At 64.3% G+C, this 26,875-nt stretch overlaps 3 protein-coding genes and 2 non-coding genes across 11 annotated transcripts in view; 1 reads left to right on the forward strand and 4 right to left on the reverse strand.

Annotated features, from left to right (window-relative positions):
• The window catches only part of UCK1 (uridine-cytidine kinase 1), a 212,146-nt gene that overhangs the window by 221 nt on the left and 185,050 nt on the right, over positions 1-26,875 (forward strand). The window contains exons 2-7 of the mRNA XM_056108854.1: positions 247-406; positions 918-1,014; positions 1,094-1,236; positions 1,311-1,405; positions 2,051-2,099; positions 2,331-2,534. Of these exons, the coding sequence (XP_055964829.1) occupies positions 247-406; positions 918-1,014; positions 1,094-1,236; positions 1,311-1,405; positions 2,051-2,099; positions 2,331-2,512 (726 nt within the window). The 3' untranslated portion in view covers positions 2,513-2,534. The remainder of the gene's footprint in view (positions 1-246; positions 407-917; positions 1,015-1,093; positions 1,237-1,310; positions 1,406-2,050; positions 2,100-2,330; positions 2,535-26,875) is intronic.
• On the reverse strand, positions 3,170-13,063 carry POMT1 (protein O-mannosyltransferase 1). The gene is made up of 19 exons (XM_056108851.1): positions 12,942-13,063; positions 10,898-11,004; positions 10,706-10,756; positions 9,730-9,876; positions 8,882-8,993; positions 8,476-8,541; positions 8,314-8,407; positions 8,093-8,248; positions 7,620-7,750; positions 7,303-7,398; positions 6,728-6,820; positions 5,937-6,033; positions 5,327-5,419; positions 5,116-5,236; positions 4,928-5,025; positions 4,437-4,550; positions 3,913-4,039; positions 3,511-3,688; positions 3,170-3,381 (listed from the first exon to the last, which is right to left on the reverse strand). The coding sequence occupies exons 1-19, from the start codon at positions 13,061-13,063 to the stop codon at positions 3,207-3,209; spliced, it is 2,178 nt and encodes a 725-aa protein (XP_055964826.1). The 3' UTR covers positions 3,170-3,206.
• PRRC2B (proline rich coiled-coil 2B) overlaps positions 15,469-26,875 on the reverse strand; it is a 70,489-nt gene continuing 59,082 nt past the window's right edge. Inside the window, exons 19-32 of one of the 7 annotated variants that reach the window (XM_056108837.1) lie at positions 26,729-26,873; positions 25,784-25,866; positions 25,257-25,442; positions 24,966-25,163; positions 24,448-24,534; positions 23,692-23,796; positions 23,417-23,606; positions 22,857-22,954; positions 21,854-21,978; positions 21,521-21,761; positions 19,728-19,904; positions 19,525-19,616; positions 18,190-18,271; positions 15,469-17,215 (exon numbers count right to left, since the gene is read on the reverse strand). In XM_056108837.1, the coding sequence (XP_055964812.1) occupies positions 17,090-17,215; positions 18,190-18,271; positions 19,525-19,616; positions 19,728-19,904; positions 21,521-21,761; positions 21,854-21,978; positions 22,857-22,954; positions 23,417-23,606; positions 23,692-23,796; positions 24,448-24,534; positions 24,966-25,163; positions 25,257-25,442; positions 25,784-25,866; positions 26,729-26,873 (1,935 nt within the window). In that variant the 3' untranslated portion in view covers positions 15,469-17,089. Of the gene's footprint in view, positions 17,216-18,189; positions 18,272-19,524; positions 19,617-19,727; positions 19,908-21,520; positions 21,762-21,853; positions 21,979-22,856; positions 22,955-23,416; positions 23,607-23,691; positions 23,797-24,447; positions 24,535-24,965; positions 25,164-25,256; positions 25,446-25,783; positions 25,867-26,728; positions 26,874-26,875 lie in introns of all 7 variants that reach the window. The other 6 variants (XM_056108835.1, XM_056108834.1, XM_056108836.1 and 3 more) reach the window with 6 other exon arrangements.
• On the reverse strand, positions 23,050-23,135 carry LOC130018070 (small nucleolar RNA SNORD62). The gene has a single exon (XR_008791468.1). It is a non-coding gene; the product is annotated as a small nucleolar RNA SNORD62 (small nucleolar RNA).
• Positions 24,289-24,374, reverse strand: LOC130018069 (small nucleolar RNA SNORD62). The gene has a single exon (XR_008791467.1). It is a non-coding gene; the product is annotated as a small nucleolar RNA SNORD62 (small nucleolar RNA).

Raw genomic sequence — 26,875 nt, forward strand, 5'->3', positions numbered from 1 at the left:
GGTGGGGGTGTGGGGGGGCCGGGCGCCGCGACCCCCGCGTCCCGCGACCCCCGCGCCGCGCGGCCCCGCCCGCCGCGACCCCCGTGCCTCGCGTCCCCGCCCGCCGCGGCCCCCGCGCCCCGCGCGCCTCCCCCCGCCGCGACCCCAGCGGCTCGCACCCCCCCGCCGCAACCCCCTCGCCTCGCGCCCCCGCCCCCCGCGATCCCCGCGCCCCCGCCCGCCTGCCCAGCCTCTCTGCCCGCCCAGTCCACGGTGTGCGAGAAGATCATGGAGCTGCTGGGCCAGAACGAGGTGGACCACCGGCAGCGCAAGCTGGTCATCCTGAGCCAGGACCGCTTCTATAAGGTGCTCACGGCCGAGCAGAAGGCCAAGGCTCTCAAGGGCCAGTACAACTTCGACCACCCAGGTAGGCGCGGCGGGAGCGGTGGTGGGGGCTCGGGGACACGTCCAGCGTGCTCTGGGCTCCCACTTGCTGGGGCCGAGCCAGCGCCACCAGCCCCGCCCGCCACCTTATCTCTCCAGGCCAGGGACAAGTATCCCTGAGGTTGTCCAGAGAGCTGGCAAGCCGCCTGTGGGGTTTAACGGGGCTTTCCAGAACTTTCTGGGCACAGGCGAGCGAGCCCTTGAAGGGCGGGGTATCAGGATCCCGCTGGGCCTGAGCTGTGCTCTGGACAGCTGCACCCCCAGTCCGAGCAGCTGGCACCACTGCCGGGGGCACAGGTGTTTCCTGGTGTGGCACTGCTGCCTCTGCTACCTGTTTCCGCTGTGCCCCCAGACGGGACGGCCCTCTGAGACTCAGGGCTGCTTCCTGCCTCGGTGGCCCCCGGTTTGCTGCCCGGCCAAAGGCCCTGTCTTCAGACGAGGGTCCCCCGCTGTGTGGCTGCCCGCCCGCATTGCGCCTTCCCGCCATCCTGCAGATGCTTTTGATAACGACCTGATGCTCAAGACGCTGAAGAGCATCGTGGAGGGCAAAACCGTCGAAGTCCCCACATATGATTTTGTGACCCACTCGAGGTAAGCAGGGGAGGGCCTGCCAGTTGGCCCTCTCCCCAGCACGGTGCCCACCTCGACTGTCTCTTGGCCTGATACACAGGTTGCCGGAGACCACCGTGGTGTACCCCGCCGACGTGGTGCTGTTTGAGGGCATCCTGGTGTTCTACAGCCACGAGATCCGGGACATGTTCCGGCTGCGCCTCTTCGTGGACACTGACTCGGACGTCCGGCTGTCGAGGAGAGGTGAGGCGGGGCGGGGAGCAAGGGGGTGGGTGCCAGGCGCCCCATGCCTGACGGCACGTCCGTGTCCCATGCAGTGCTCCGGGACGTGCAGCGTGGCCGGGACCTGGAGCAGATCCTCACCCAATACACCACCTTCGTCAAGCCGGCTTTTGAGGAGTTCTGCCTGCCGGTGCGTCCTGCCTGCTTCCCGGGCTCTGCCCCTCGTGAGCTCCTGGGCTGCCACTCTCTGGCTACAGCCTGTTGGGTCCCCTTGTCCCCAGCACTCGCTGCCCCCTCTGCCCGATTGCCTTCTGTCCACCCCCCAACGTCAAGCCGTGTCCTGGCTCCGACCGCTGTGCATGGCAGAGCCGCTGCCCCGTTGGTCCCCCGTGCGTTGCTAGCAAGGCAGAGCCAGACTTGCCTCTGTAGCGGAGCAGGACGCAGGAGGGATCTGTTGCTGCTCAAAAAGATCACTTTTTCCTTTTTTTTTTATCCCAAACATGTACTCACTCGAGTTCCTGAAGAGTCGAACAGTAAGCGGGTGGTTCCCACCTCGCACTCCAGGGCCCTCAACAGAGTCGGTGGCGACTCTCTGCTGGGTCCGGTGCTGAGCCGAGGCCTGAGCAAGCATATAGCTTTGCCTGGGCCCCTCCCACCCAGGGGACACGTCGGCTGGAACGGGGGTGGCCGCGCTGTCGAGGGTTCCTGGTAGGCTGCCCAGGGGAAGGAGCTGCTGGTGCCCGCTGCCAGCGAGGGTGAGACTGGGGTGCCCTGTCTGCACCCCAACACCGTGGCAGCGCTCCAGCACCGCCAACGCCGCTTCCTTGCCTTGCAGACCAAGAAGTACGCAGACGTGATCATCCCTCGAGGGGTGGACAACATGGGTAAGACAGGCAGGGAGGGGCCGACCCCAGACCCCGGCGCTGGCCCTGCCCATCTGGCCTGACTCTCAGACACCAGCCTTGCTTGCCTTAAAGCCATCTGAGCCGGCGCTCCCAAGGGCTGGACAGGGTCAGACCGAGCCCGGGGCCCCTCCCCTGCAACTCCCCTCCCGCCCCCAGGCCCCTGCAGGGGGCAGCGGCGGCTTGCTCACCGCCTCACACTGTCCTATGCAGTGGCCATCAACCTCATCGTGCAGCACATCCAGGACATCCTCAGTGGGGACCTCTGCAAGTGGCACCGGGGTGGGGCCAACGGGCGGAACTGCAAGCGGACATTTCCCGAGCCAGGAGAGCACTCCGGCGTGCTGGCCCCTGGCAAACGGTCACACCTGGAGTCGAGCAGCCGGCCGCACTGAGCCGTGGGCCCGGCCCGGCGTAGTGGCACACGCCTGCCTTGGAAGGACTGCCGGCACAGAGTTTCGGGACCAAGCACGCACGCGGCCACCTACAGGAAGCCCTCCCTGCGTACACGCTTTCACTGCAACACCTGGGAGTCCTGTGGCTCGCCGTCTGTCGCGGCGCCTCTGCACACCAGGAACTGTCTTGTTTGACTTCACGTGCTCTCAGAGGAGAGAATAAATGACACCACACGTGAAAACAACTTATTCCGTTTTTAATTCTGTTTTTTTTTTTTTTTAAAAAAAGGCCAGTTTGGACAGGAGACGTGGATGACTGGTCTCTGGCTCAACAGAACCTTCTGGAAGGGCTGTGTAGGCAGTCACCGTGAGGAGACCCCAAGTTCCAAGTGCACCCATCAGACACTGGTCTCTCAGTAGCTTACTTGACACTGGGCTGGTGCAGAAAGCAGGGGCTGTCCCCAGGGTCTCGGCAGGCACCAAGGTGGGGAGGCCCAGCCCGGCTTCTGGGCCCCGGCTCCCTCGTGCCTGGCACAGGTCCTGGCGTAGGGGACCTGCTGGCAAGTACCCCGCACACGGTGCTCCTCGCGGCAGGCAAGGCCACAGCCAGCACAGGGGCCCTGCTGAGCCTCGGCGCCCCTTGGCTTGCTGCAAACAAACCTATTTGTAAGACTTGTGCCTGGGCATGGCCTGGCTAGTGTTTCCGGATCAGGATGTCCCAGCTCTCTCTCCAGCGGAGAGCCTGGAGCTCGCTGGCCGACAGTGACGTGTCCCCGTAAGTCAGGGGACGCAGAGCAATGAACACGTGGCAGGCGACGGAGTACCAGGCGGCCACGAGGGCAGTGAAGAGAGTCCTCTGCATCCCGGACCTGTGGGCCAGGGCAGGTCTGAGGGCGCGCCAGAGGCCGTCAGGGCACACCCAGCCCCGGCCTGCCCCCGCCCTTCAACCCCCAGCCCGCTGGGAGCACAAGCCGTGCCCTTGCCCGAGCAGGGAGTACCTGCACAGGTGTTGGCAGACGTGCTCTAGGACCAGCGGGAGCAGAAGGATCTGGAAGGTGAGCGCAGGCAGGTAGTGGTAGAGGAAGAGCGTCTTGTCCATCAGGAAGAAGGGGAGGTAGTTCACTGCCCAGCCCCCGGCGCACAGAGCCCCAGCCAGCACCCACTGCAGCCAGGCATCTGCGGGTGGGCAAGGCAGTGAGCTGGGCCACGCAGGTCACATGCGACCCTCTGCGGATGGCCAGCTCGATCACCAGCTTTCTCCCACGCGGCTCTGGGCTGCCAGGGCCCCCACCCATGAGGGGAAGGGAATCGAACATTCTGGCCTGGGGAGACAACCAAAGGACATCCCCCACCCCTCTGGGCACAGCGCCCAGGGAGGCTGGGCAGCACATCGCACTGACCCTCCGAGAGGTCGTGGATGCGTCTCCGGCGGCGAAGCAGGTACCAGCAGAAGAGCAGGCCGTAGACCAGCGTGGCCAGGCTGGCCGAGGCCCAGATCACGATGTTCCCCAGCAGGTGGATCTGTGCCTGTGAGGGGAGCGGGAAATCCGGGTCCCACATGCCGCCCCCCACCCCCCAGGATGCGCCTGTTCCCAGGTACACGGTTCAGAGAGCATGTGGGGCCCTTTCTGGCAGCAAGGCCACCTGGGCGAGCAGCTGGGCCGTGGAGGGGAGTGGATGAGCAGAGGTGGCCCTCTCAGGGCACGAGCGGCCAGCGTGCTACTGAAAACCCACAGGACACGTGGCTCACGCAGGGCGGCAGCACCTGAGAGGCACCCATAGGCCCCATCATGGGGATCTAACAACACGCGGGCTTGCGGGGACCCGGGGCACGAGAGGGTCAACCCCGTGGCACCACGGGAAGGACTGAGCCACGCCAGGGCCCTCGGGCGCCAGCTGGCTGCAGGCACCCTGACGCACTTACGCTGCTCTTGGGGTGCACCCAGTACGCGATGTTGGTGTCCAGTGTGACCCAGTCGAGCGGCGTGGAGCTGTACTTGTGCTCTGAGTCGTCACTCCTCACCGTCAGCATCCGCCACTGCAACCAGGACTGCACTCAGACGGCACTTGTGCATGGACGCAGGCACGCGCAGAGCAGGGACAGACACGCGCGCACGTGCACGCATGCGCATAGCACTGGCAGACGCGCATGGCACAGACGGGCACCCGTGCACACTGGCACACGCATAGGCATGTGTACTGCACGGACAGACGCGTGCACCGACGCGAGAGCACGTCAGGCACGTGCAAGACACGCGGGCGCATGACGCTCGGCCACACCCGCGACAGCCCCTGAGGAGGGGCTGCGCGGCCCCGCAGCAAACGCCCAAGCCCAGCTGGGGGCCCCGACTCCCGGTGCCGGACCTGATCTGGGCCCCGTGCGCCCTCACTTGGGGACCCCAAACCTGCCGGCACCTGCAGCTCCGAGAAGCGGGCCATGAAGCTCAGGTTGCGGCTGATGTCCGTCTGGGTGGGCGTGTGCAGCTCCAGCTCCCGCTCCCGCTGCTCCTGGCCTGGGACACACAAGCCCGCCGCGCTCAGGGGCGCCCGGGGGTCCCGCGCAGCGCCCCCTCTCCCTCCCGTCGGCGGCGGCGCGGGCTCACTCTGGCCGTAGCGGTGCTCCTCCACCGTCCACACCATGCTCTCGTGGAAGGCGCGCTGCAGCTTCTCCCCGACCACCTCCAGCTGCCGGAAGCCCCAGTCCGGGAGGTTCGCCCCGCTCAGCTGGCGAGACAGGGGAGAGGCGGGGAGTCCTCGCCCGGTGCGCGCCGGGGGTGGGCGCCGGGGGCAGGTGCGTGGCGGGAGGGCGCTCACCTTGAGCACCGCCGACGTATTCACGTGCACCAGGCGCACCTCCGACAGGATATTCTTCCAGATCTCCGTGTCCGACTGCCTGTTCACGATGTCCTGGGGGCAGGGTTGGCCTCAGAGCCCCTTCCCACGCCCAGGCTCCCTGGGACCGGCCTGACACCCGCGACAGTGCCTGGGCTGGACAGGGCTGGGCACAGCGCCCCTGCAGGCAGTACGGGGGAAGAGGCTGACCCTGCAGAGAGCTGGGGTGTGCCTCCCGACCCCGACCCCAGAAGGTCCTGGGGAGAGGCCCCCCACGCCAAGGGGATGAGAAGTCATGCCCAGGCCAGACAGGGAGAAGCAGGGTTTACGCAGCGGCCGCCAAAGCCAGTGCGCGTGACTTCCCCTGGGGCCCCCAGCACCCCAGTCGGCCCAGAAGCTGAGGAGGGGTGTGAAGTGGGGAGCCCTGGAGCAGCAGAGCAGCAGGGTGGCCCAGGGGTGAGTGCCACCCTTCCGCCACCTCCTCCCAGCATGCCCCACCCATGGAGATGAGGCTGGGCAGGCCTGGTGCGGTTTCTGTTGCCCGCCGGGGAAGGGGGGTCCCTGCCTGCCCTGAGGAGCCGCCGGGGCTCACCAGTCTCCAGAGGTTCTGGGCAGGCATGGAAATGTTGTAGTCCACGTAGCAGGACACCTCCTGCGCGGTGGGGGTCAGGGGCGCTGCCACATCGTGCCTGCAAAGCCAGGGAGGAGCTGGAGGAACCCCTGGAGCGAGGCCGAGCCACTGCTTCCCACAATGCGTGGCGCTGGGCTCGGACCCAGGGCCAAGTGCTGCATGGCCCTGGCCAGGCAACTTCGATTTTCCCAGTGGCCACACCTAGCAGTGAGGGAAGTCATGTGACATCAGGGACCAGACTCGGGGTCTCGTAAATGTGGGGACTGCAGTGCCATGCCAGGGGTCAAACCAGTCTCACATGCGAGGAAAGCAATCAGCTGCTGTCTCGGCAGGTCCAGACTCTATTTCCGTATTTTTTTAATTTTCCAGGCCCAGACTCTATTGTTTTCCTTTTTTCCCCCCTTGTTTTTTGGGCCACACCAGGCGATGCTCAGGGGTCACTCCTGGCTCTGCACTCAGGAATCACTCCTGGCAGGGCTCAGAGGATCATATGGGATGCTGGGGATCGAACCCGGGTCGCCCCGTGCAAGGCAAATGCCCTCCCCGCTGTGCTATCGCTCCGGCCCACCCAACAGTTTAAGGAGGAAGACGATGAGGTTTGGCGGCGCCGAGGGACAGTACTGGGGTGGGGGTTTCTGGACCCCCGCCCTGCGTGGACCCCCAGCACCACCAGGGCCCCAAAAAGTAGGAGAAATAAGCAAGGTCATCGGCCAGCGCTCCGGGGTGGGCACCCTTCCCCTCCGGAGGCTCACGTGTTGAGGAAGCGCGTGGTCATGCCGTGCACCAGCTGGATGACGTCACCGTGCCGCACGGGTCTCGGGGGGCTGTCGACCACCAGCTGATGCCTGCCAGACAGGGCGCCCTCAGACCCACACTTCGGGCCGGCCCCTCGCGTGGGTCCGACACGTGCATTCAGCATTTCCGGGAGCCGGGGGGTCCCTCTCCGGGCGGCCAAACCGGGTGGCTGCCCCGCGCACGGACCCTACGCCGCGGTCGCCAACACTGGCCATGGGAAAGCCACGAAGGCAGGAGGTGCGGGGTGCCGCGGGAGGGCGGAGGTGTCCGGGACCACAGGAGTTGGGGGGGAACCGGGGCTGGGGGCGGGGCGGGGTGAGGGCAGGGCGGGGTGTCGGGGGCGATGGGGTGAAGTGAGGTGGGGGCGATAGTGTGAAGGTAGGGGGATGGGATGAGGGCGGGGCGACAGGGTTAGGGCAGGGTGGGGGCGTGGCGACAGGATGAGGGCGGGGCGATGGGGGCGTGGCGAGGAGACAGGGTGCGGGCGGGGCTGGGGGGGAGGCGAGGGCGGGCACTCCGGGCGGGGGCGCACCTGCCGGGGTCCTTCACCATCCACCAGTTGTTCACGTCCTTGAACGGGTAGCAGGTGACCTGCTGCTGGTGCGAGCTGCCGCGGCCGCTCTCGTAGCTGCGGGAAGGCGGCGTGGCCTGTTGCCTGCGGGGTCGGCAGCGTCCCGCGCCAACCGGGCCCCCGCGCACCGGGGCAGGCGCTGGAGGGAGGGCGGAGCCCCACGCATGCAAGGCGGCTGCCCCTCCCCGGCCCACCCGGGCGTGGCGAGGCGAGGGCAGCTGCACGTGCAGGGGACGGGGGGAGGGGCGCGGGGCCGGAGTGCGGCCTGGCCTGCTTACATCATGGGGTAGGTGTTCTGGTGCGAGTGCAGCCAGCAGGGCACCGGCTTGCCTGAGAGGCTCCTCAGAGTGACCTGCGAGCCGAAAGCCACCTCCAGGGGCTGGCCCTGGGTGATGCGAGCCAGGCCTCCCTGCGAGCAAAGGCAGGCAGTGAGGGAGCCGAGAGGAGAGAGGAGAGAGTGAGGAGGGGGCGCGGGAGGAGGGGAGAGGGAGGAAGGAGAGGGCAAGCTGGAGGGGGAGAGAAAGGGGAGGAGGGAGACTGGGAGGGAGGGGGGAGGGGAGGTGGAGAGCAGGAGGAGGGAGAGAGGGATGGGGGGTGGAGAGCCTGACTAAGACACCTTCACCTACATTCCTCAGTTCCTCAGTTCCTTCCCCTGCCCCCGAGGCTGGGCCTGGCCCCCAAGGCTCCTCCCCTTGGCCTGGGCCGAGCTGCGTGGCCCCGGGGCCTGGCCAGCAGGTCCAGGCGTCCTCACCTCCAGGCTGGCCTGGAAGGCGCTGGACATGATCTGGTCGTGGGGCCCCGAGCGGTAGAGCAGCTTGAGGTGCACGTAGAAGAAGAGCACGTAGGTGAGCAGCGGGAGCAGCAGCAGGGCCGCCACCCTGGCCAGCACGTGGCACAGCACCCGGACCTGCGGGCGGGGTGGGCGTCAGTCCGGCCCCTGGCACTCCTCCCGCCCACCTGCCCGACACCTACGTGAGACAGGGTGTGGTCCCCGAGCAGGTGCCAGGCCTGGACGCCAGCGACACTGAGCACGAGCAGGTAGGTGAAGACACCCGAGTACTTGATGCTGAGGACATGATGGGACAGTGGGGCCAGGCTCAGGCGGGCAGGGGCCGCCCCCCCCAGGCCACTCACCCCACCGCACAGGCACAGGCCACGCCCGTCAGGATCAGCCAAAGCCACCAGCTCAGAGAGAAGGACCTGGGCGGGGAGAGTGAACACTGGGGGCCCAATGCAAAGCCCCCCAGGCCGCCCGGCCCGCCCGCATATGTCCTGCTCGGTGGGGCCACACCTGGCGGCGCTCAGGGCTGACTCCTGGCTCTGCCGCATGTTCTTGGGGACGATACGGGGTCCCGGGAATCAACCCCAGATCAGCCACAGGCCAGGTCGAGTCAATTGCAGGAAGGCAAATCTGAGTTTATCAAGTTACCCTTTAAGGGGCGAGCCGGGGTCGACAAGAATTTAGGGAGTGGCGCCCTGCAAGGAAGGGTCAGGCCACTCCGTGCCCACCTGCGAAGCAGGACACGGCCCTTCTCCCTACCTGTGCTTCTGGGAGCTGGAGAACTTCAGGTAGGACAGCACGGCCAAGAGATTAAAGAATATCAGCACCGACTCCAGCAGCATGAGCCGCGACTGCGTGATCAGCGTGTTTTCTGTCGGGCGCGGGGACCGGGTGAGCCCGCCACGCCCACCAGACACACCACACACACCACATGTGTTCACACACCGGCACCATGCCCACCAGACCCCCCCACTGGAGGCCACGCCCACCAACCAGACCCCCACCGGAGGCCACGCCCACCAGACCAAACACACTCTGGAGGCCACGCCCACCAGACACACCACACTGCACACACCGGCACCACGCCCACCAGACCCCCCACTGGAGGCCACGCCCACCAACCAGACCCCCCACTGAGGCCACGCCCACCAGACCCCACACCCAAACACATTCTGGAGGCCACGCCCACCTGGCGACACACCCACTGGGGGGATGGCAGCATGCCTGCCAGGGGAGCCCCTTCTAGCAGGGCACTCAGAGCCGAGGGGAGCCGGGGAGACCGCTGGCTGCGGGGAATGGGCCCCAGCACCCCAAGTCGGCAGCAGCCTGGGAGGGCAGCCCACAGGAGCCGGGCCTGGGGCCACGCAGGGCCCCACACAGAGCGGCCCTCAGGCGCCAACTGCGGCTTCTCCAGGCTGCCCTCCGCCGGATTTCACTGCAGAAACCACCGCACATCTTCCCGCGGGGGCCCCCACAAACTCCTGCGCCCCTCACCTGCCCGAGGCTGGGAGGGCAACAGCGGGTGTCTGTCGGCTGGCCTGGCCCGTTGCCCCCACCCCTCCCCGGGGTCCCCCCTCCAGACTGGGACCCCTCAGCCCGGGCCTCACCGATGAGCAGCAGCAGGGCGGCGCCCATGGCGGTGAAGTGAGAGAAGCGCAGCTCCCACACGATCTGGTAGGCCATGGGCACCGCCAGGGCCCCCGCCAGCGCAGGCAGCAGGCGCAGCGACCACACGGGCACGTTGCTGCTGTACTCTGCGGAGAGACGCAGCCGGTGAGTGCGCTGGCACCCTCCTGCCTGGCCGCACCCGGCCACCGTGCAGCTGCCACGCGGGAGCCCAAGACTGGGGCACTCGGGAGCTGCTCCGGCAAAGTGGGGTCACGCTCGGGATAAGGAAACGCGGTAAGAGGGCAGCGCTCCTGACGCCCACCCTCCGAAGGGCCTCAAGTGAGGGGAACTCTCCGTGTCCACCTCAACGGGCTTGGGGGCAATAGACACGGCTGCTTTCTTGTTTTGTCTTGGCGACGACGCTCAGGGCTTACTCCTGGCGTGGCGCTCAGGAATCACTGCTGGCAGGCGCGGGGGACCTTATGGGTGTCCGGGATCGAACCCGAGTCGGCTGCGAGGAAGGCAAAAGCCCTCCCTGCTGTCCTATCGCTCGGGCTCGACACATACAATTCGTACAACAGAAGCTAACGATGAGCAGACAGAGCAGAATGGGAACTCTGGGGGCCGGAGCGATAGCACAGCGGGGAGGGCGTTTGCCTTGCACGCGGCCGACCCGGGTTCGATTCCCAGCATCCCATAGGGCCCCCAGGAGTAACCCCTGTGCATCACTGGGTGTGACCCAAAAAGCAAAATAAAAAAAAAAAAGAATGGGAACTCTGTGCTCCAGAAGCTATGGATGAAGGCACTGCGAGATACACTGATTTATCAGACTTCTCAGGAGCCTTCACTTGCGGCCAGCACAGGCACAAGGTGACTAAGCCACAGCAGATGCTCTGCCTCAGTCTCCCTCCCCCCATCGCTGACTCTCCCCTACACCGCACGCTGTGAACGGAGGGAAAGAAAAGGGCCGCTCACCTGCTCCAATACGGTTCCATAGAAAGTTGCCATCAAATCCTCCTAAATAACCTACAATAGAAGATACCCATGGTGATGCCATCCCACCCGCACCCCAAGTCCCCCGCCCCCCACAGGCACAGAAGGAAACGATGGTGGCTGATAGGTGCACGGTCCACCCTCAGTCAATTCAATGTCCACTTGTCTTCCTACCTCCCAGGGCCAGCAGCATGTGGCCAAACGGTGGGCCGCTGGCATCGAGAAAGAAGATCCGCTTCATGTAAAAGGAGATGTACTGCCCGTAATAGACTTCGTCAAAGCTGAGGAAACAAACCCACAGTCTTCTCGGGAAAGAGCGCGAGGGCGAATGCTCCCGGTGCTGCTAAGTGACTCCCCCCCCCCTTTTTTGGGGTCCTACTCAGAGCTGACTCTGGCTCTGCACTCAGGAATTACTCCTGGCCGTGTTTGGGGGACCATACAGGATGCCGGGGATCGAATCTGGGTTAGCCGCATGCAAGGCAAATGCCCTCCTCCCCCCCCCCCCCCCGGACTATTGTTCCGGCCCCGCTGCTAAATGACTTTCAGTGGCGTCTGCACAGGACATCATCTCTGTGCCCAGCCTGTCCCCAGACAATGAAGCGCTGAATAGCGTTATCCATCCCAAAGGACAGGATGTCCGTCAGAAGCTGGTGCTACTCCCTGCCCGGATCTTTAATACAGGGACGGGCCACCAGCCACTGTCCACAAGGGCTGCCGGGGCCAGATGCCAACTCACTGACCCAAAGGAAGAGTCACAGGTATAAAAGGGAGGCGGGCAGGAACTGCCTGAGTCAAATGCTTTCTTTTGGTGATGCTGAGGAGCTGCTGCAGTCACCTTCTTAGAGCGTGTGTGTGAGGAGAGGGGGTTTCAGGGCCACTCAGCAGTGCTTAGGACTAACTCCTTACACTGTGATCAGAGATCACTCCTATAAGTGCTCGGGGGACCCTCAGCAAGTGCCAGGATGGAAGCCGGGGCCTCAGCGTGCAGGGCAAGGCCGTAATGCCTGTACCATCCCTAACCACCTTCTTCGACAACAAAATTCTGGGAGTATGATTTTTGTTTTAAAGAATCCTGATCTTGGGGCTGGAGCAATAGAACGGCAGGTAAGGCACTTGCCTTGCACGCAGCTGATCGGGGTGCGATCCCTGGCACCCCCTATGGTCCCCCGAGTCTTGTCAGGAGTATAGAGCTGAATGCAGAGCCAGGAGTAATGCCTGAACATCACTGGGTGTGACACCCCAAAAACAAAAAAAAAAATTGTGTCCCCACACTGCTTAACAAATTTATGATGGGAAGGGTGAGGTTCTGAGCTGATCACGCTATCCTGTGGATGGGTAAAGAGGTCATTCTACTTTTCAGTTGTGTCTTTTGGCATGTTCATCAAAGACAGAGATGTCTGTTTCAAGGAGATAAGCTACGGCTCTGTGGGGCTGGAGCGACAATACAGCAGGTAGGGTGTTTGCCTTGTACTTGGCAGACCCGGGTTCAATCCCCAGCACCCTATTATGGTCCCTTGAGCAGGCCACGAGTGATCTACCCCATAGAACCAGGGGTAAATCTGAGCACCACCAGGTGTGACCCAACAACCAAAACCAAATAAACAAAAAAAAAAAAGCCCAGCTCTTTCTCTTTCCTCATTTCCGAGGTGACAAAGAACACACACTGGGGCTGGAGCGAGAGCACAATGGGTAGGGCATTTGCCTTGCACGCAGCCGATCCGGGTTCGATTCCCAGGATTCTGTATGGTCCCCCAGCACTGCCAGGAGTAGTTCAAAAAGGAAAAAAAAGAGCTCACACTAGTGTTAATACCCCCACCCCAGGTACCTGCAGGCCCGCCCCTGCTCTGACACTCCCTTTCAGATTCATCCACCTTCCTTCCTCCTTCTGGATTTTTGTTTTGGGGTGGCAAGGTGCTGAGGGGGGGTCACTCCTGGGGGCAGGAGGACCAAGCCCACGCCTCCCACAGGGAAAGCTGGCACAGCCCATGAGCTCTCCCAGGCCGGTTCCTCAGATTTTCAGTGGTCCGCTGAGACTCCGCCTGGACAGGTGCGTCCAAGAGGGGAACAGGCTAAGCACCACCAGCAACTCCCTGGCCCGGTGGCCTCCTGTCCTCCCACAGCGGGATCAAGGGGCTGAGCAGAGGGCGGGCATGTGCCCCCGTTTATCCCTGGCAGTACCCCCAAGCGCTGCTGGGCCCCGGCCCTCCCATCTGCTTACACGACGGCGCGCGGGTGGGAGAGACCCCACAGGCGGCTCAGCAGCCCCAACGCCGTCAGCACCACCACGTTGAGGTTGATGTTGGCCGTGACCGTGACCGGGCGCTTCAGGAGCCCCCACATGCTGGAGAAGGCCGGGCGGGGCGCCTGGAACAGGCGGAGTGCGGGGGGCTGCTGAGGACGAGGGGGCACCGCGGGCTCTCGGGGCCCGGAGCCTGCCCGCGGGTGCCCCAGGGCCCCCGTTCCTGCCCCTGGCTGCCCCCCTAGGTCCCCGCACATCCCGCCAGAAGCGGCCCGCAGCCCCCTCGGCCGCGCCCCCTCTCCCGTCCCCCAGGCACCGACCCGCACTCCGGGGGCCCCTTCCCGGGGACCCTGCACCGCTCCCACCAGAAGGGCGCGCTTTCTCCCCGCGCCCCCGCCCTGGGGGTCCCAGGTACCCGCAGGCCGCGCCCCCGTTCTGGGGGGGTCCCCGACCCTCCCCCCCCGCCCAGGTACCCGCAGGCCCTGACCCTGCTCTGGGGGCGTCCCCGATCCTCACCCCCAACCCAGGTACCCGCAGGCCCCGCCCCTGCTCCCGGAGGACCCCGACCCCGCTCTGGGGGCGTCCCCGACCCCCACCCCCACCCGGGTACCCGCAGGCCCCGCCCCCGTTCCCGGGGGGATCCCCGGCCTCCCCCCCCGCCCAGGTACCCGCAGGCCCCGCCCCGCCGGCGGATCCGGATGCCCCGACGGCCGCGCACGCGCGTGGCGCACCGGCCCGGTCGGGTCCGGAGTGGGCGCTCGTCCCGGCGCCCCGAAACGGAGAGCCTGGCGCTTCCTGGGCCCCGCCGAGCGCTCGCCCCTCGCCGCGCAGGAGCCGGGACGCCCGTTGAGGCGCCGCGCGCGTTGCCGAGGCCGCTCGGGGCTCGACTCGCCGCGCCTGGCCCGGCACGGCGCATGCGCGGAGCTGCGCGTGCGCACCAGCCCCGGCCCGTCTCCCGCCCCGGGGCCTGTCTCGGCGCTCAGTGCTCCCACGGGCTCCTTGTACCCGCAGTTAAGCTCCTTCCCCAGAGATGGCACTTGTGTCCTGCTCCTGCGCTCCTGCCTGCCCCCCGCAGCCACGGGCGCTAGCCGCTTCCTCCCGTTATCTCCTCCAGGCACTGCCACGTGGCCACAGTCAGTGACAGAAACGGGACACAGCCTGAGAAAGCAGGCTCGGCTCGGTGTTTTTCCTTTTTTTTATTTAAATAAGGAGAAGTCTTTCCTAAGGAAAGAGCTAGTACAATCACATATCTGAAAGGAGAAACAGGAGGGGAAGGGCGGGGGGATGTGCCACCCGCAGGTTCCGTTACCCGCCCCCCCCCAAATCCAAGCAAGCTGCACCATCACAGTTGGCCACTGCCCTTCCGGGTGTCTGGTCTGCGAGGAGACAGGAAAGGCCCAAAGGGAGACGAAAGTAAAGCGAAACAAAACCCACCCTCACCTCTGCCCCTTTCACTCCTCAGAGCAGGTACAAGGAGCCCCTGAAAGTGTCAGCCGTCCACACGGAGCCCCTGGAGAAGTGGCCAAGCGGCAGCTCTGGTGGCCAGTATGCCGCAGTCCTGGCCCTCGGGTCCCTGCAGGAAGTGGCTTTGGTCAGTCTGCACACCACATTCCCGCGCCTGGCTCAGGGAGCAAGGGGCAGTGCACAGCCTCTCGGCAGGGGGACCAGGCAACAAGGAGAGCTTCACCACCGGCCACACGCTCCCTGGAGGGTCCGACTTTGAATGGGGCTCACACCACACCCGTCTTCCGTGGCTCTGAGCGGCAGTCATAAAGCTTCTCCTGAAACATCCAGAAGACAGGGCGAGGGCACAGTGATGGGGCGCACACGGCACGAAAGGACAGGGACGCCATATCCTACCAGTGGCTCCAAGAACACGCTCTGGAGCTCTGTCAGCCATTTGTGAAAAGTGGCGCATCACCTTTATGGGACCTAGAGCCAGAAGGGTAGGGATCCCACTCGGAAACAGAAATCATGTCGGAAAGGGAAGAAGCCGCGGACAAAGCCAGAGCCACTGGGGCTGGCCGGACACGTCCTGGCACGCGAGCGCGTACTCTGGAAGTTTACCCCACTGAAGAAGGTCCCGAGACCTCACAGGGGCCTGGTCCAGAGCCATGGGGGCAGCGCGCAGCTCTGACAACCTGCCCAGCACTGCTACTCACTTCCATCCAAAGCCCAGGACATTCTGCTGGAAGCCTTCGGGCTTTGCCCGAGGCTGGAGCTCTCGGCCCAGTGACCCTACCTCTTACCTTGAGCTGGGCCCTGAAACCACAGGAAAAGGAGATATTGCACCTTGAAACAGCTCAGCACTAAAACTGCATTGGGTCAGACCAACGAAAGGCTGGGCTGCAGGGAGGCCGGGGCTGGCCCTTCTGCCCCAGACCTCAATGTCCATCTATAGCTTAGCAGGAAAGAGACCGCAGTTGGGCACAAGAGGTGAACGCACTGAACTCCACATGCAATTTTTCCTGGCCTATCCTGCACAGAATAATTCAGACATTATATATAAATAGAGCAGTGAAACATTTACTTCTTTTTCACCTAGACCTACAACATCAATACATATAAATAAATTCTAGTGTTTTCTGTTTTTATTGGGAGGGAGAGGGAAGAAATACAGGGAAAGGGAGGGCTGGAGAAGGTGACCCTTTTGTTTCCTTGTTCTCAAACAGGAAGTACTGTCCTGGGGCCCCGAGCGGCTGGTCCACTGAAGGGAGCCTGGGCCCGGGAACATCCAGGATGGTTCCGTTGGTTTCACACGAGCAAACCCTTTTCCACTGGACAGAATGTGCACCAGGATGGGGGGAGGAGGGGGGCACGCAGGTACTTCATCTGTGGACAGCCCTGGCTGAAGGGACCTCAGAACAATGAGTGGGGGGACAAAGGGGAAAAAAAAAGCTGGTGAGAAGTGAGGCCCAAGGGTGAGGCCGAGGGATGCCGAAAGAGGAGGGGCGGGAGGGCCTTTCTGGGAGAGCCCTGGAGGAGAGAGGGAAGGTCACGACAGAGGTCACTCCAAGGGCCCCAAGGTGCTTCCTCCCAGGTCAGGCACGAGCAGTCCAGGGACGCTGGAGGAAGTCCAGGTGCCATCCCTCAGTTTGTTCTAAAACGCAAGCGAGGCCCAGCCTGGCGGCCCCACAGAAACCCTGCTTGGGCACCTGTCAGGCAGGTGGGGAGCCCAGAGAGAACTGCAGCCCCCACGCCCGAGGAAGGAGCTGAAGCCCGGGCCCCTTGGTCCCAACACGCTGGAGCACAGGGGAGGGGGCGGAGGGGCCCTTGGAGTGCCTGGCAGGGAGCAGAGGGCACCCGGTCACCCCGGGGAGGGGGGCCCTGGCTTCCCAGTGACAGGCTGCCTAAGAGGTAGAGGGACAGGCCGGGAAGAAGGATGAAAGGAGTGGGGTGCAACTGAGAGGGCTTCACAGAGAAGGTGTGAGTCTGGCATCCCAGGGGTGCTGTGGGTCCCGGAAGCTGAGAGGCTGCAGGGAGCCTGGGGTGCAGACCAGACAGGAAACACCAGCAGCGTGGGCCCTCCATGACGCACGGCAGGGACCTAAGACCGCAGGTGTGTCATCACGTGTGTTGAGCGCGTGAGCTCCTGAACTCCATCAGGCCGGGGTGGAGGCCCACCGAGGGCCCAGGCGCCCCAGGCTGCCCCCACTTCTCTCTGCAAGTCAGTGCCGAGGCCGACCAAACGGGAGGGGTGCGGGCGCGGGCACGGTGCTTCCTCTGGAAGGATCCAGGATCGCAGACACACAGCCAAGGGGAGGAAGAGATGGACAGAGGAGGGAGGGAACGTACAAAAGTTAAGCTATTCACACGCAGCTTGTGAATTGTTTTCCTTCTCCTTTGTAAAATCCTTAGCTGCTTTTGAAAACAAAACGCCTGGAACTGTATGGGCGTGTGCCCGGGGCGGGCTGGCGGGCGGGAGGAGGCTACGACGCTGGCCCCAGGTGCCGCCCTGCAGAGGCTCAGCCACGCCACAGTCACGGCAGAAGGAGAGGACGGACGGGCCGTTGCTCGTTTGTTTCGTGTTTAAGCAAGCAGGTCGATGCCACGGATGCACGGGGCAAGCTGGCTGGACAACGGGTGCTCAGGAGTGGCTGGAGCAGGCTGGGGGCGCGGCGGCCACCTCAGGCCTTGCTCTCCTCCACCTTCACTGCCCGAGGCTTGATGGTGCCGGTTCGCTTCAGCTGGGAGGGGGCCTCGGGCAGCTTCACAGCTCCCAGGCTGGGCTTCTCGTCCACTCGGGGCTTTGCCTTGGGACCGATGAGGGAGAAGAGTCACATGTGGACAGGAGCTGTGCCCCGGCACGGCACCCGCCCCCTCCCTGAGCTGTGGCTCCTTCCTGCCGCAGGAGGGACCGGGGTGCAGGGAGGCCAGGGCCTCTGCAGAAACGGGCCAGCAGGGTCCACAGGAGGAACCCGCTGCGACACCCCCCGCCCCCCGTGCACACAGAGCCCACAAGTCTGGGCTGACCTGGCTCTCCTGAATGTCTGAACCACCCCCCAGCTCCCTCTGTGGGGAGTGTCCCTCCGACTTGAGTGCACGGTGCAGGCACCTTGGTGTCACCTGCCCTCAGAGAGCAAAGGGCAGGGTGGGGCGGGGGGGACAATGCACCTCCCAGGCTGCCAGGGACGCTGTGGTCCCGAGTCAAGAGGACGATGTGAAGGACGTGAAGTAGAGACGCGGAAGGCCCTGAACACTGCGGGTGGGAGCAGCCCTGCCCTCCTCTGCGGGCCCCACCCTGCTGCTTGGACAAGACGCAACAGAGTAGCATATTCACACCCCCCCCACACACACAATGGGCACACCTCATGCGTGCACAACACACACACACACACACACACACACACACACACACACACACACACACCTCATGCCCGCACATGCACACACACACCTGGACACCTCATGCACCTGTGCACGCATACATATACCTCATGAACGCCCCCCACACACACCTGGGCATATCTCATACACAGCTATGTGCGCGCACACACACACGCACAGTCAGAGCATACCTAACCGATCCCCATGGCTCTACAGCCCCTGTGTGCCAGGGACCATCCACCTCTGCCTCACTGCTCCGAGGACCCACATCCTCCCTTCTCTACAGGACGAGGCAGGGTCCAGAGGCCCATGTGAGCCAGGCTCAGGCATGCCCAGCGGGCACTGGCCTCTGCCTCTGGGCCCTGGGAGACTGCTGGGGGGCGGGAGAGCCGTCTTCTACCTGTTGACCGCAGTGTCCCTGCACAGGGCCCATGTTAAGTGCTGATCCAGAGGGCTTCCCACTGGGGCTAGCAGAGCTAGGCCTGGAAAAACCAAAGGCAGGGTGAGAACACACACGCGCCACCGTCACCGCGGGGCAAGCTGGGGCCCCCAGCGCGGCTCCCAGCAAGGAAAACAAAGGCCTGGCCTGGGGGTGCAGGGAGACCCCTGGGGTGCAAGGCCAGAATGTTCCTCTGGACAGAGGCAGTTCTCTCCACCTGGACCCCCGCATGCCTGTGCCCCACCCATGGGCGCGGACCCTCCCAGGGCAGATCTGGACCACGATGCTGGAGGGCTGAGGCTGAGCACTCAGGGAATGGCCCCAGGCTTTTACGGGCCTTCCAGTGAGAGCCAGGCGACCCCCAGGGTGCAAACTTGAGCACTATGCAAAGAGGACGGGGAACCCTGGAGGGGTCTGGGGCTCGGGGCTCCCAGTCCTGTCTGTGTCCAGCACCCGGTGAGTAGGCCAGGGAGGCCAGAGAAGCCATCCCCATCAAACAACCTCAGAGACACACTATGGGACCTGAAGACCCAAACAGAGGTGCCCGGAGACCGTCCTATCAGACAGGCTCGCCGCTCTTGGCCCTGCCAGGACATGCCCCCCCGGGGCCATGCAGCCAGCCTGAGAGCACTGTCTCCTACTCCACCGCCATGTCTGTCTCCCTACACAGCTGCTGTTCAAGCCGAAGTGAACATGTGGCCAGAGAACAAAAGCAGCCAACAAAAATAAAGCCAAGAGAGGGGGAAAGCAGAGGGGAAACTTCCCCCGGAAAAGCAGCTGGAGCACGAGGGGGCATGGAGGCCTCACCTCAAACACTGCAGAGCCCGGCCCAGAGGGGAGTGGCGGGCCCTACCAGGCCTTCTCCGGGGTCAGGAGTCAGTCCGGCTGAGGGCAGGGTGACTGGCTCCATCCCGCTCACCCAGGACACCACCAGAACCACACCCCAAATTCCTAATCACAGGGGATTGGCCCACTGAGTAGCAGAGACAGAGACAGAGGCGGAGCCTGGGGGGCAGAGGCCAGTTCGGGGTCCACGGTGAGAAAGGCCTTTAGCATCCTTGGTGAGAAGGCTGTGTGCAGGTACCCCGACCTGACCCCATCTCAACGCCACCTTTTCCTGTCCTGTCTCTCACAAACGCTCCTCCAGTCCTGACAAGTGGAGACAAACCTGTTCTCTCCCAGTTTCTGATTCCCCCCGGGGTGGACTAAAACGCGTGCTATCCAGTACTGAGCCTAGGGAGGGACCCGCCTTGGGCTCCCAGGCTGGCGTCCTTGGGCCCGGGGCTGCCTCCTTACCTGTAGGCCTGCGCTGAGGGCCCTGGGCCTCCGGGGGGAACATTCTGTTTACTGTCGGCAAAGTGGAAGCCCTTCATCTCCACCTGGGAGGACTGAGGACAAGGGCGGGCTCAGGGTGGGGCTTCTGCAGCCCCCCAGCTGGGACGCGGTAGGACCCTACCCAGGAAGCGGCTGCACCCCAGACCTCTGACCCATGTCCTTACCTCTCTGCTGGTGTTCAGGACTGAAGGCTGGGACCCAGGGGGGAGGATTCTTCGGGGGGCCCCGACAGAGAGGCTCTGCCCTTGTGGCAGCTGGATGGACTGTGGCAGGATCAGAGGCTGCTGGCCAGAGCCGTAGCGAGGCAGAGGCAGCTGGGAGCCTGGCATCGGCATCGTCAACTGCTGGAGGACAGGGGTGATCAGGGCAGGGAGGGAGCTGGCCACTGCGGGCACACAGCGGGGCTGGACAGTAAGGCCTCAGCCGGGTCAGCCCAGCAGCAGGGACCCTGAGTTTCACGCTGGCAAGGAGCCAGGGGGGCTGATGCAGGGGTCAGAGGACACACCACAGGGGGACCAGGCAGGCCATGACTCAGCTCCAGGACTTGGTTCTGGGTCCAGCTGGAGGGGCCTCCGGGAGGATTAGAACAACAGCACAGCGGGGAGGGTGTTTGCCTTGCTTGCAACTGACACGGGTCCAATCCGCAGTGTCACATATGGTCCCCCCGAGCCCCATCAGGAACAACCCCGAGTGCAGAGCCCTGAGCACCACTGGGTGTGGTGCAAAAACTAAGCACATAAGGGGCTAGAGTGATAGTACAGTAGGTAGGGCATTTGCCTTGCACGCAGCCGACCCGGGTTCAATTCCCAGCATCCCATATGGTCCCCCGAGCACCTCCAGGAGTGATTCCTGAGTGCAGAGCCAGGTATAACCCCCCCCCCCCAAAAAAAAAAAACCACAAACAAACCTAAACACATAAAAATCAAAGCAAACAAGGAGAGGAAAAGGGGCGCAGGGGGTCTCGGAAGCCTTCAGTCAGGCATGGGGAGGGAGTGGCTCTCCCTCACCGGCTTCCGCACAGGCCCATGGGGACAGTGTTTCTGGACGGCCAGGTCAGGGCGTGCAATGGCCTGATAGCCTTAAAGGGTGCCGTACAAGGGGAAAAACAGGGTTGGGAGCGTAGATGAATCCTGGTCTCGTTAGAGTGAGGCCAAGGGGCCCACTGCCTGGCCACAGAATCGGAGGGGGGAGCGCTCAGTGGGTGGGGACCGCACCAGAGCACAAACACATGCGTGGGTCCCAGTAAGGGCCTAAGGTGCAACATTGAGAAGTGTGGATGGATATAGAGGAGGGCGAGGACCGCAGAGGCCCGGGGGCACACTGGCCAACAGACTGGGAGCAGGGGCAGGATTCTAGGAGTGAACGGAGCATGTGATATGGAAAAATGAGGTCTCAGGACATGTGGGGTCGGCACAGCCACAAACGAGCTGGTGGACCGGTCAGGGACCAGAGTCACGGTGGGTGGGAAGACAAGACGAGAAATGGCATCAGCACAAATGCTGCATGAATGAGAAATGGGGGTGGGGGGGGCGCGCGCAAGGAGCCAGCACGAGCGAAGGTCCTTGATGCACTGCAAGGAACACGGCGGCAGCAGCCCCATGGCTCTGCCCGCAGAGAGGGGTAGGGATGAGCAGCACACCATGTAGCAGGGGTGAGGGGAACGGGCGAGAGCTAAGACCTGCAGCACATGCCTGATATAAACAAGGTCCAAGCGGGGTCCCCACCAGGCCTTTGCAAGGAAGTGCCTGACCCACAGTATCGCCGAGCGCTGCTGCCGGCTGGGAGGACCTGGCACTCAGGAGGGCACACAGTGCTGGGGAGTGTGGAGGGCAGAGCACGGCAACAGCCTCCTCATTGCTGACGGGGCCCTGGGCGCCGGGGCGCCGACTACAGGCACGCACAGCTGTGCCAGGATTTGGGGCTGGGCGCCCGGGGGAGGCTGGGAGCCATGTCTGACCTGCGGGAGTGGGGAGTCCAGCATCTGGGAGGCGCCCAGCCCCGCAGCCTGGCCGAGCTGGCTCTCGTACACCAGGGCTTGGCTCCCGCTCATGGGCTGGTAGGGCGAGCCGGACTGGGGCTTCACCATCTCCAGGGGCTGCAGGCCCGGGAATGCCGAGTAGGGGGGTTTCAAGGCGGTGCCCCCCGAGAGGATCATGGTGCTGGGCGGTGACAGGCTGGGGTGCATGTACACCTGAGACCTGCAATGAACAGGGCGTGGGTGAGGAAGGGAGGGTGGGCCGCAGGGCAGGGGAGGGGCCAGCGGCCAGCGGCCAGCGCCAAGGCGGCTCACCTGAAGGGCTGTAAAGAGCTGAAGATCTCCTGCGACTGGGAGGCGGGGAGGCCCCCCCTCAGGCCTAGCTGGGCTTGCGCCTGCAGCGACGTGTGCAGGGAGATGGGGATCTGCTGGGCAGCGGCCTGCGGGCGGTGGAGAGGCAGCAGGTGACCGAGCAGCCTGCCCAAGGCCCCAACACCTCTGGACAACATGTCAAGAGCCAACTCTAGCACTTCCTTCCCTGGGACCAGGAGGCTGGTGACCCCCTGACCCAGGGACTGTGCTCAGCAGGAAGGACGGTCCTGGCCCTGGGTGGATAGAGGCTGGGGCTCAAGGGGCAGAGCGCATGGCCAGCATGTGGGAGGCCCTGAATCTGATGCCCAAGAACCCCAGGGCAGTCGGCATAAGGTGGACTGCAAGGTGGACAACAAGATACAGGATGGTGGGCCAGAGCGACGGAGGGCACTTGGTCGGCAGGGCGGCTCTGGGAGGGTCACCGCCGCGCCCTCTGAGCAACAGGAACCATTCGGGAATGGCTGGATAAAGAGGCCCGTGCTCCTGTCCCCAGATCTGCACGGGGGCCCCACGGCCTGGTCTGAGCAGGCACACGGGCCGGAGTGGCCGCAGCAGCTTGCGGAGGGCGATTCCCCTCACGGCCCCGCACGGCCCAGGAGTCTGGCAGGCCCGCGCTACCACAAGCACGTGCTCGCTCTAAAACTACCTCTTTCTAACGCAGCCGAGACTGGGGCCTAGGGCTCTCTTCTCTTCATCAGAAGGACACCTGATCACCAGAGAGAATTCCGTTTCAGCTAACACCCCCGCTGGGGCCGGGGAAGCAGACTGAGGAGGAAAAGCTTAGTGGACAGTGGAGTGGCCACTCCACCTCTGGCCCTGGTCTCGGGCGGGGAGACGCTGCCAGGGACGTGGACTGCTGCCCCGTATGCCGGGCCAGGAGCTGGGCAGAAGGAAGGACCCAGTGGCCCTGGCTGTCCCCTCCGGCCATGCAGACCGCGGACGTCACCTGTTGGTAACTCTGCTGCTGAGGTATCGTCGGAGGAACCAGCCGGGGCTGACTTGCAAACACGTGACCGTCCAGGTAGAGTGGCGGCAGGTGGCTGCCTGGAGGAGAGGGAGAGGAGCACCCGCCTCAGTGGAGGGACGCGTCACCTGCAGCTGTGCCCACCCTGCCCCACCCACCCCCAGGGCTGCCGCGGTCTCTCAGTCACTTTCCTCCTCATCTCCCTGCTTTTGAGTCCACAGTAGAGGGTCAGAAGGATCTATTGGAACCGCATCACTGAGACGCTGGCAGCGGGCCACCCGGGGGCACCAGCACAGTGGCGGGCAGCGAGCGTCTCCACAGACACGCTACCTCCGATGGGGGCTCCCCAGAGACCCTGCCACACCCGTCTCCAAGACAGGGAGTGGACAGCAGCCCAGGGAGGGCGAGGCTCCCACAGGCACAGGGACCCCAACTGAGCAGGGACACAGGAAGTACAGATGGCCTGGAGCGGGAGAGCCACCCCACAGGTGCACAGGGCTCGGTGCCCGGGCTGCTACTCAAGAGGGAGGCAGGGGAGATACCTGGAAGGGACGAAGGCGCGACGGAGGCCACGGGCATGGGCGGCATGGACACACCCCCGAAGGAGCTGTAGCTGACCCCGCTGGAGGCGCCCACAGACGCCGGTGGCTGGAGGCCTGAGCCCGCGCCTCCAGGAGAGCTCTGCTCGGGCAGACTGGGCGAGTTCTCCCACGCCTTCCGCGCAGACTCCATCTTCGGAAGCAAGGGGCAGGCGTGAGGGCCGCTGCCCGGAGGCAGTGGTGGGCGCACAGGGGAGGCAGGCAAGGAGCCGGCTTACCTTCAGTGTGAGGTCGGCGGTGGGGAAGGACATCGGGGACAAGCCGATGGCCCTGTGGATGTGGTGGTCCCGCCGGAGCATGGGGATGCTCTGTGCCAGCCCGGCCTGCAGGGGCCACAGGGAGGACAAACCTTCCCATCTGGCCGCCAGAGGCACCCACACCCCAAGCAGGAGACCCCCACCTTCCCCTCTGGCTGCCTCAGCCCCACACCCATAAGGCACCAGGAGACCCTCGGCCTGTCGCAGCAACCCTAACACTGCGGCCTCTGGTAGCTCCAATCAATGAGTCCTCGGGCCAAGCATAGGCCGGGGCTGGAGCCCCTGGACAGGAGCCAGAAGCCCAGAGCCCAGCACACCCGTACACGCACACAGACTCCGGGACTGCGGAAATGGAGGCTCTGAATGGCCCTGAGCACAGGGCCCTGGGGTCTGCATGTGTGCGTCCAGCCATGCACCTGGACCAGGACATGGGGACAGCCGCTGGGACTAAGCCCACGGCCCGACTCCTCCTTCAGAGAAGCACACAGCCACGGCCAGTACCAGGGGATGTGTCACCTGCGGCTGTACGAGCCTCTCCTCCCCCCACGACTGCCGCGGTCTCTCAGTCACTTTCCTCCTCATCTCCCTGCTTTTGAGTCCACAGTGGAGGGTCAGAAGGATCTATTGGAACCGCATCACTGAGACGCTGGCAGCGGGCCACCCAGGGGCACCAGCACAGTGGTGGGCAGCGAGCCATGGCCAGCACCACCCACTTACATTACTGGCCAGGGCATCCTGCAGTTTCACGACTGGGTTTCCGGCGGGCCCAGCAACAGAGCCAGGGGGCAAGCTGAAATCGGAGTCCTGGAAACGGGATGAGAAGCCACTGAGACCCCCACTGCCAACAAAGCACGATGGGACCCAGACTGCAGCGCAGCAGCCAGAGGCGGGAGAGTGTGCAAGGCCAAGGGCCTGGCTTGTGCACAGCTGACCCCGGGTTGATCCCTGGCAACCGAGCACCACCAGGAGTCACCCCTGAGCACCACTGGGTGTGACCCACTACCACCCGCTTCCGCACCAGCCCCCGAACAGCACGGGTTTGGGTCAAGTGTGCAGAAGGCACAGCAGAGATGAGCCATGGCCGTGGGCAGGTCGGGGAGTGGGGGCGAGCGGCCCCCTGGAGTCCTGCTCCGGGCGCATCTACCCCCCTTTCCCTCCCTGCCTCCCCCCCCCCCCCCCGAGCCTAAGGCAGATGTGGGGGCAGGAGTGTTGGAAGGGAATGGACAAAACCCCACCTTGGGATTGACTCCAAACTCGATGGGTGGCACAGGCAGCACCGAGTCCACGTGGATCTCGACCCCGTTCACTGGTGCAACGCCGGTCCCTGGCAGCCGCTCAGCACCCTCGGAGCCCTTCCTGTTTTTCAGGGAGCGCTCGTTCCCGATGGGGCCTGGTCTGTGCTCCTTGCTCTGCCCCGAGCCTTGTTCCGGATCCTTGACAGAGAGCAGAGGCAGAGACGCTCGCGATGAATGGCCGCTCCGCTGGGGCCCAGGGCCTGGAGCTGGGGCCGCAAGAGGCCGGCTCACCTTTGGCTCGGGTGGCTTCTGGGCCTGCTCCTTGTGGCTGTCGGCCTTGGGTTCCAGCCCTGGCGTGCTCATCTCCTCAGGCTTCAGGGTGCCGTATGGCGAGCTGCGCTGCGAGGAGGTGGCAGATGACTCCCGGGACTCGGCGCTCAGGTCCACGCCGCTGTCTCCCTGGCTGCTCTTGAAGGCCTGCTGCAGGGAGGCCAGGGCGCTCAGGGCCTGCTCGCAGGCACGGGACACGGGGACGCTGCCAACCTCGATTCTGCCCCTCCCAGGAACCCCCTGCCAAACGCCCCACACTCAGAACTCGGAAGGAGCCACCAGACCCTGCCCTGAGCCCGAACGGCTGAGAGAGGCCTCCCGGGAGCCCTCCTTCCGTCCTCTCACCAGCCCACCCGTGCCATGACTGAAGCCAGCAACGAGCCGGGGCCAGCACAGCCTCACGTCCAGGGGCGACCACTGTGCGCCAAGGCCTCTGCCCAGCAGGAGTGGGAGGTATAGGGGAGAAGCGAGGCCCGGGCAGCCCTCACCTCGGCAGATGTGGACTCGGTGCTGTTGAAGGCGGTGGCGGCCTTAGTCCAAGCGTCACTGGCTGCAGCCTGAACGGGGAGGGCTGCCGGGAGGGAGAAGAGTGAGTGTCCCAGAGAGAACAGAGCCTCTGGGAGCTGCACCCTGTCGGCTCTCTGCTCCCATGTGAGACGCCCATCCTCCACCGTGGCGCAGCTTTTCTTCCCATCTGCTCCGGGGACTTCTGGAGTCAGTCAAAGACCCAAGTCACCTCACTCAACCTCTGGTAATCACGAACCCTGAGACCCTGAGTGTAGAAAATGGGACTTTTCCTGCGAGGTCAGGCTTAGGGGCGCTCTTCCGCAGCCACAGCCTTCGGGTGAGTCCTCAGGGGACTCCAGCCCTGGCGTGATCACTAGGGCACTGACACCGAGTCTAGTTCACTCCATGTGTCCTGGCAGGTACCTCTGAACACAAAGACCTACTGAGTTGACAATACGCGTGTGCATGCACACACATGCACACACACATACACACACACACTGACCCGATAAAAAGCTGCCCAGTATTGAGAGACGGTATTGTCTCCCAACTGCTCTCCTGGGTTACTCTGCTAGTCTGTGAGAAAGAAGGTCTGACCCCGAGGCCCAGGGTGGGGATGTGGTGAAGGGCAAGAACCTAGGCCAAGACCAGAGCTCAGGTGACAGGGTCAGGCCACCAGACCCACGGTCCAGGAGGACCTGAGCACTGCCGGGTGTGGCTGCCAAGCCAAAGGCAAAACCAAAGAAATACACAAGTTCCACAACTGCTCCTGAAGCTGTTGTGGGCAGAGACCTTCCCAGCGAGGTCTGCAGCTCTGCTCTCCCACCTGTGAGGCGTCGAGGCAGCACCGTGCCCATCCCCCAAAGGGCAGAACCCCCGTAATGCTGGGCACACCGCTCCCTGCTCGCCCGCTGGTGCCAGCCTACCTTGGCTGCTGCTCTCCCAGATCTCCGTGCCCAGGCTGCTGCCAGGCACGGCCACCTCGCCTTGCTCCAAGCACAGGTTGTTCTGCTTCTTAGCAAACCGAGGAGGAATCCGGGAGGAGAGCGCACGGCCTTTGACTGGCGGCACCT

Source organism: Sorex fumeus, unplaced genomic scaffold (genome assembly GCF_029834395.1).
Source record: "Sorex fumeus unplaced genomic scaffold, SorFum_2.1 ptg000233l, whole genome shotgun sequence".
Lineage (NCBI taxonomy): Eukaryota > Metazoa > Chordata > Mammalia > Eulipotyphla > Soricidae > Sorex > Sorex fumeus.